Raw genomic sequence first — 7307 nt, 5'->3', positions numbered from 1 at the left:
TAGGAGTAACTTTCCGAGCCTCCCCCGGGCGAGCGGGGGTGGCCACGTGGCGGCTAGTAGCAGTAGAAGTAACTTTCCGAGCCTCCCCCGGGCGAGCGGGGGTGGCCACGTGGCGGCTAGTAGCAGTAGGAGAAACTTTCCGAGCCTCGCCCGGGCGAGAGGGGGTGGCCACGTGGCAGCTAGTAGCAGTAGGAGTAACTTTCCGAGCCTCGCCCGGGCGAGCGGGGGTGGACACGTGGCGGCTAGTAGCAGTAGCAGCAATTTTCCGACCCTCCCCGAGGGCGAGCGGGGTTGGCCTCGCTCTCCCCTCTACGTAATTCTCGACGTAATTCATTGTTTGTTTCGTAAAACTATTTGCCCTATTCACTATTATGACTATTATGAATATTATGACTATTATCACTATTGTCACTCTTATCAATCTTATCACTCTTATCACTCTTATTACTCTTATTACTCTTACTATTCTTATTACTCGTATTACTCTTATTACTCTTATATTACTCTTATTACTCTTATTACTCTTATTACTCTTATTACTCTTATTATATTATTATTATTATTATATATAGAGAGAGAGAGAGAGAAGGGGAGGGGGGAGAAGACGAGGAGAGGGAGGGAAAGGGAGAGAGGGAGGGAGCCAGGTGGGAAGAGACGTGCTGCCGTGCTAGGAGGAGAGCCAATCGGAGGCCTCGGACCCGACCCGAGAGAGGGAGGCCCTCCCCGGGCGAGGCTGAAAAGTTACTCCTACTACTACTAGCTGCCACGTGGCCCCCCCCGCTCGCCCCCCGCTCGCCCGGGCGAGGCTGAAAAAGTTACTCCTACTACTACTAGCTGCCACGTGGCCACCCCCGCTCGCCCGGGCGAGGCTCGGAAAGTTACTCCTACTGCTACTAGCCGCCACGTGGCCACCCCCGCTCGCCTGGGCGAGGCTCGGAACGTTACTCCTACTGCTACTAGCCGCCACGTGGCCACCCCCGCTCGCCCGGGCGAGGCTCGGAAAGTTACTCCTACTGCTACTAGCCGCCACGTGGCCACCCCCGCTCGCCCGGGCGAGGCTCGGAAAGTTACTCCTACTGCTACTAGCCGCCACGTGGTCACCCCCGCTCGCCCGGGCGAGGCTGAAAAAGTTACTCCTACTACTACTAGCTGCCACGTGGCCACCCCGCTCGCCCGGGCGAGGCTGAAAGGTTGCTCCTACTGCTACTAGGCGCCACAAGACGTAGATAACTCTCAGACACACGTAAACATACGGAGGTGGGCACGCTCGAGAGGCCAGGGCGCGGGCGCTGGAGCCTGGAGGTGGTACATTGTACATCGCTCATCGGTCCGTTGAAGGGGCCGCCACACATTCACGCAGTCTTGCGCCCCTAGGCTCGGTCGTCACCTTCGCGCCGTCGGGCTGGGAGGTGCGCCCGGCGCCTCCTCCTCGTCTTCGGACGAGGACCACGCGGTGAGTTGCCGGTTCTCGCGCGCGCCGGTGGTCGTGTCGATGTCAATGGCGAGGCAGTGGGTGATGGCGTACAGGAGGCGCTCGCGGCAGATCGCCGCTGAGGTGTATGCGGGGAGCTCGAGCGAGAAGAAGCAGGTGTGCGCCACGGGGAAGAGCGCGTCGGGCCGCGGCGACTGCTTGGTGTGCAGCGTGAAGCGCGTGTCCCCCCACTCCGCCGCAGAGATGGGCAGCCGCGAGCGGCCCCACACGAAGCGGAGGAAGGCGGATCGCTGCTCGGGCGTGAAGCCGCGCAGCGCGGCCCAAAAGTAGCGCACGTGCCTGCGCGCGGCGGCGAGTGTGAGGAGGGCGCTGCCCGCAGCAGAGGGTGGGGCGGAAGGAGGGGGGCGGAGCAGCAGCACGGGGGCACGGGAAGGTGGGGCGGACGGGCGCGCCGCTGCACAGACGAGACGCCGACGCCGTACTTGGTGCGGCCGCGCAGCACCTCCACGCTCACGTCGGCCGACCCGCACGCGAGCCGCTCGAGCTGCTCCCATGTGAAGAGCGAGAGGAGCCGCTGCGGCAGGACGAGGGAGATGCCCTGCAGGAGCGCGTCGCACTGCTGCCGCGACTCGCGCAGCCGCGCGGCGAGCACGGCGTCGCAGTAGTCGTGCCGGCTCTCAAAGGTGACGCGGCTGTGGCGGCCGCCCGGCAAGAGCTCCACCTGCGCGACGCACGTGGACGTGTCATGGACGGGCCCGAGGGGCATGGTTGTGGCCGCCACGGCGTCAGCTCTCGCCTCGGAGCCGTCCGAGAGCTGCGTCTGGAAGGTCTCGAAGATGACGTCGCCGAAGAGGGCGGCGTCGACGCCCTCCTGCTCACACGGGTCGGCCGTGAGGCGGACAGCGCCCACGGCTCGAGCGCGGGCGGGGGCACCCTCCTGGTCGATGGTGCGCAGCTTTTGCAGGCTCTGCCAGCAGAGCTCGTCGGTGCCTCGCAAGTCCGACTCGTCGAGCGGCTGCGAGACAAGCTGCTTCCACACGAGCGAGGGCAGGTTGAGGGGCAGCTGCGTCTCCTTTTGCCGCAGCGCGAGCCCGAGCAGCTGGCCGACGAAGCGGAACCAGCCGAGCTCGCGCGCCGACGAGGCCGCCGGCCGTGGCAGGTAGACGTCGCGGCCGGCGCCGACGCCGTGCCGTCCGTTTGGGCAGCGGAGGAGGAGGGGGAGCTGGCCGGACTGGAGCTCGCCGCAGATCTGCGTGATCGCCTCGCGGTACGGCCCGCCGTGGTCGTCCGCCGCCTCGCCGACAAAGTTGACGCGGAAGGCCTGCGGCGACGCGCGGATGCAGCCGTGCCGACGCGCATGCCACGCACAGCGGGGCGAGGAGCGAGGGGATGGTGCGAGGGGGGAGAGGGGCGGGTGGTGCGAAGCGATGGCGCGGCGGGGCGCGCGAGCGCCTTGTCTGCGCGGCAGAGCGCGCGCGGGTGCAGCAGCGAGAGCTGCTCCTGCAGCTGCGCAAGCAGCGTGTGCGACCCGTCGGGGCTCTGCTTGGAGAGCGCTCGCAGGCGGTTGAGGAGGACCTGCGTTGACACCGCCGAGGCTGAGTGCCGCGTCCTGCAGACCTGCGCCGAGATCGCCGTGATGGATGGAGGGGAGGGGCACCTGCGGCGCGTCCGCGTCCTTGGCCGTGGAGGTGACGAAGCGCTGGAGCAGCGCCTGCTTGACCTCAAGGAAGACTACCCCGCGCAGGAGGCAGAGCCGGCCGCCGAGCGTGTGCGCCTGTGCGCGGCCGCGCGGGGAGGGCAGGCGGGTCGGCGCGGCGGCGACGGCGCGGCGGGGAGGGGCGAGGGGAGGGCCGCGGGGAGGGGTGTGGGGAGGGGTGTGGGGAGGGGTGTGGGGAGGGGTGTGGGGAGGGGTGTGGGGAGGGGTGTGGGGAGGGGAGTGCGCCTCGTGCGTGTGTGCCTCGTGTGTGCCGCGTGAGGAGTGGCGCGTGGAGTGGACGAGGGGGGAGAGGGGCAGGAAGCGTCAGGAGGTGTCGGAAGTGTCTGGCGTGCCTCGTGCTCGCGCGAGGAGTGCACGAGGGGGGCGAGGTGCGCGAGGAGCGCATTGAACCGCTGGATGAGGACAAAGCGCGCGCAACGCGCCTCGGCCGCCGACGCCTGCAGCGCTCGCCGGTCGGAGGAAGAGGGCGCGCCGTCGTGGGAGAGGGAGGCGAGCAGCGCCGGCCGAAGAGTGAGGGCGGAGCCCGGCCGGTCGGCGCTGCTGCTGCTGCCGCCGCCACCGCCGCCGCCGCCGCCGCCGCCCGCGCCGCCGCCGTGCGCCGAGCCGTGCTGCGAGTCGACGTACCGGACCAACTCCTCGTCGAGCCGCGGCTCCCACGCGGCGAGCGCTCGCGCAACCTCCGCTCGCGCTGCCCCCGCGGCGCCGTCCACGCCCGACGCTCGCGCGGCGTGGCGGAGCGACGGCGGCGGCGGCTCTGCCCCGCTCCCCGGTGGCAGGAGCAGCCACTTTGAGAGCGAGGAGAGCTCTGCGATCTCGTCGAGGTAGGGCAGCGCCGCCTCCCACAGCGGCAGCCCCTCCGCGCGCAGCCGCTCGCGCAGGTCGACGAGCAAGTCGAGCATCGCCTGCGCGGAGGGGGCACACGGGCCCGCGTGGCGGGAGGGAGCGGCGAGGAGGAGTGGCGGGGAAGCGAACAAGCGCTGTGCGCGGAGGGGCGACGCGCGCCTGGGACCCGGCCGGCAGCAGCGGCGGCACTCTCTGCCTCTCGTAGAGCTCCTCGTGCCACTCAACGATCGCCTCGAGCGAGCCGAAACGCGCCCAGTCAAAGTCGACGTCGCGCAGCGTCGCGTGCGGCAGCACGCGCAGCAACACGTGGCACACGCGCTCCTTGCACGGCGCGCCGCCGCTCCGGAGGTAGCGGAGAAGGTTGGCGAGCACGCTCGGGCGCAGCAGCTCCGCCGGCCTCCGCTCGGCCAGCAGGGAGAGCAAGTCGAGAGGGCTGGCGTGCGGGAGCGCGAGGGCGGCGGCTTGGCTGCGCGCGCGCCAGCCGACCGGCGTGGCCCGCAGCTTGAAGCCCCACGCCCGCTCGCTGTTGTGCGGCGCGGTGTAGTGCAGCCACACGCGGTCTGCGCGAACCCACAGGCCCTCGCTGCAGAGCAGGCCTGTTCGCAGCGCAAGGGGGTGAGCGGCGTCGACCCACACGCACCGACACGTGCGTCGCCGCAGCGCGGGCCGTCGCCCTCGCAGCACAGCAGCTGCTGCGTGCACGCCGCGTCGGCGTAGAGGGCGAGCCGCGCCCCGCGCGCCAGCTGGCTCCTGGGCGCGGGGGTGTCAGCGGGCGCGTGTCGTGCGGAGGGGCGGAAGGGGGGGGGGGTTGGGGGCGGGGACGTGTGGTCGGAGGCGCGGGTCGGCGTGGTGGCTCATTCATCAGTTCGTTAATGGGTGGCTCGTTAATTACGTATAACTACGTAACGGTGGGTCGGCGGGCGAGCCAAGAGCTATCCGACTGGTGCGTGGCTGGGAGAGGGGCGGGGGTGTCTCGGAGGTGTCCCGCGCCTCGCGTCGAAGGTGAGGGAGACGAGGCTCGCGCCCGGGCAGTGCAGCGCGCGCACAAAGTCCGTGCAAGCGGGGTGCGTCGTCTCGACCTCGCGCACGCCCGTGGCGAGCAGCGCGAGGCCCGCCACCGCCTCGTCGCCCAGCCGCTGGCCGAAGCTGGCGAAGGCGGGCACGGCGGCGTGCAGCGCCTAGGAAGTGTCTAGGAAGTGTCTAGGAAGTGTCGGCGAGGTGTCCCCGAGGTGTCTGGGGAGAGGCGGGCACGGCGGCGTGTGCAATGCCTCGTCCGACACGAGCGAGCTCAGCACCGAGTGGCCGGCGGCAGCCTCTGCGGAGTCGGCGAGCGGCGCGAGCGGCGTGGAGCCGGTCCCGCGGAGGGCCAACTTGGCGAGCGCGAGCACGTCCTCCGGCTCCCCTGTCGACGGGAGGAAGCTGTGACGAGACGCGGCTCACAGCAGCGGGCGGCGAGCGAGCGCCGCCGGAGCGCCAAAGCCGCTGAGCGAGAAGGCCGAGCTGCTGTCGAGGTGCGCCACGTGCAGCGAGGCCACCCGACCGAGCAAGTGCAGGGCGGCCCCGCGGGCATACGCCGTCGCGACGCAGCGGTGCAGCGCGGCGGCCTGACGAGATTTCCCGAGATTACCCGGGGCCACCCGAGATTCTCCGACGCGGCGGTGCAGCGCGGCGGCCTGCCGCAGCCGCGCCCGTTGGCTGAGGGTGCTGTCCTCGCCGGGGCACGAGAACGGCCAAGGGCCGCATCGAGCGGCGGGCGGCGGATCGCCGCCGCCGCCAAGAGGAGGGGCGAAGCCGCCGGAGCAGGAGGAGGTGGACGCAACGCCACTGCCGCCGGCGGCGCCACCGCCGCCGCTGCCGCCGGCGGGGAGGGCGGCCGGGAGGGCGGCGGGGAGGGCGGCGGGGAGGGCGGCGACGAGGCGCGCGACGCCGGTGTCGGAGGGGTAAAAGTCGTGCCCAGGCGACGGGCAAGTGCGCGAGGGCCGCTGCGAGACCGCGGCGAGGCGGCGGCTCGAGGAGAGGCTGCGCCGGAACCAAGAGCCGCCCGCCCGCTCGCGCCGCTCCTTCAGGGGGCGCGGCGGCGCCGGCGGCGACGGAGTCGCGGCGGCCACAGCCTCCGCGCCATCGCCGTCGGAGGGCGGCTGGGCTTGCGGCTGGTCGGCGGAGGCCACAGAGGCCACAGAGCGAGCCAGCGCCCAAGTCCCGCGACCGGCACCGCCCGATCGCGGCCGGACGCGGCTCTGCGGCCCGGGCTGCGCGCCGACCCACTCGGCCCACTCCTGTTCGCAGACGCAGCTGTGAAGGGGCGCTCTTCGTGGAGTGCCGTCGGCCCGCCCCATCCCTCGCTCCTGCGGCCAGCCGAGGAAGAGGACGCGGACCTGCTGCCCGCCTCCCCGCACCGCGAGGACCTCCGCCTCGTGCCACTCGCCTACACGCCCGCGACCGACACACACACCTCACCGCCTCAGGGCGACCGCGGCTCCGCGGCGTGCGACGCGTGCGCACCAGTCTCGTCCGACACGTCCACCACCGCGCCAACCTGCGGCGGCGGCGGTGGCTGCTCGCCTCCGCCGCCGCCCGACGCAGCGGCGGCCGGAGCGCCGAGCAAGTACTCGGCGGCGAGCTGCAAGTCGTAGCTGGAGCGGGCGAGCGCGTCGCGGCACAGCTCCTACTCACGGCTGCAGCGGTGTGGGGGCGGCCTCCTCCTCACGCGCCGGGGTGCGGGGCGGAGGTCTTCCGTCGAGAAGCCCATCGATGCCAGCTCGGCCGCCTGCACCTCCGACGGGAGGAAGATAGGGGGAGATCTGGGGAGATCTGGGGAGATCTGGGGAGATCTGGGGAGATCTGGGGAGATCTGGGGAGATATGCGCCTGCACCTCCGACGGGAGGGGCGCCGGATGCCCCTCGTCGAGCGCCGCCTGCGGGGCGTGTCGCGGACCCGTCAGGGACGCGTCCGCGTCGTGCGTGTCCCGCCTGCCGAGGGCCGCCTCCAGCGCCTCGAGCCACTCCGCCGCGCGGCCCACGTCGCCGCCGGACAGCTCGAGCGCCTCGCGGCTCACTTCCTCCTCGAAGCCCTGCGCGCAGAGCAGCAGCAGCTTCTCGCCAGCGTCGAGCTCAGGCCCCAGCTCCGCCTCCCATGCGCAGCAGCCGCCACGCCGCCCTCGCGCCGCCTTGCGCGGCGGTCCGCACCCGTCGCAGCCCGCCGCCAGCCCCGCCTCGCACGCAAGCAGCGCCTGCTCCAGCCGACTCGCCTCGTGCGACGCACCGCCCGCGAGCGGCGGCGGCGTGATGGCGGCGGCAAGGAGGAGGCGCAACCCG

At 71.2% G+C, this 7307-nt stretch overlaps 1 protein-coding gene across 1 annotated transcript in view; it reads right to left on the bottom strand.

Annotated features, from left to right (window-relative positions):
* EMIHUDRAFT_445432 (ubiquitin protein ligase) overlaps positions 1-4357 on the bottom strand; it is a 20998-nt gene extending 16641 nt beyond the window's left edge. Inside the window, exons 1-6 of the mRNA XM_005768792.1 lie at positions 4152-4357; positions 3482-4051; positions 3090-3206; positions 2885-3007; positions 2370-2753; positions 2229-2303 (exon numbers count right to left, since the gene is read on the bottom strand). Coding sequence (XP_005768849.1) covers positions 2229-2303; positions 2370-2753; positions 2885-3007; positions 3090-3206; positions 3482-4048 — 1266 coding nt within the window. The 5' untranslated portion in view covers positions 4049-4051; positions 4152-4357. The remainder of the gene's footprint in view (positions 1-2228; positions 2304-2369; positions 2754-2884; positions 3008-3089; positions 3207-3481; positions 4052-4151) is intronic.
* Positions 4358-7307: the final 2950 nt, after the last annotated feature.

The sequence above is a fragment of the Emiliania huxleyi genome (genome assembly GCF_000372725.1).
Source record: "Emiliania huxleyi CCMP1516 unplaced genomic scaffold EMIHUscaffold_449, whole genome shotgun sequence".
NCBI lineage: Eukaryota > Haptophyta > Isochrysidales > Noelaerhabdaceae > Emiliania > Emiliania huxleyi.
The sequence above is the reverse complement of the archived record's forward strand: the minus strand, read 5'-3'. Positions and strand labels throughout refer to the sequence as shown.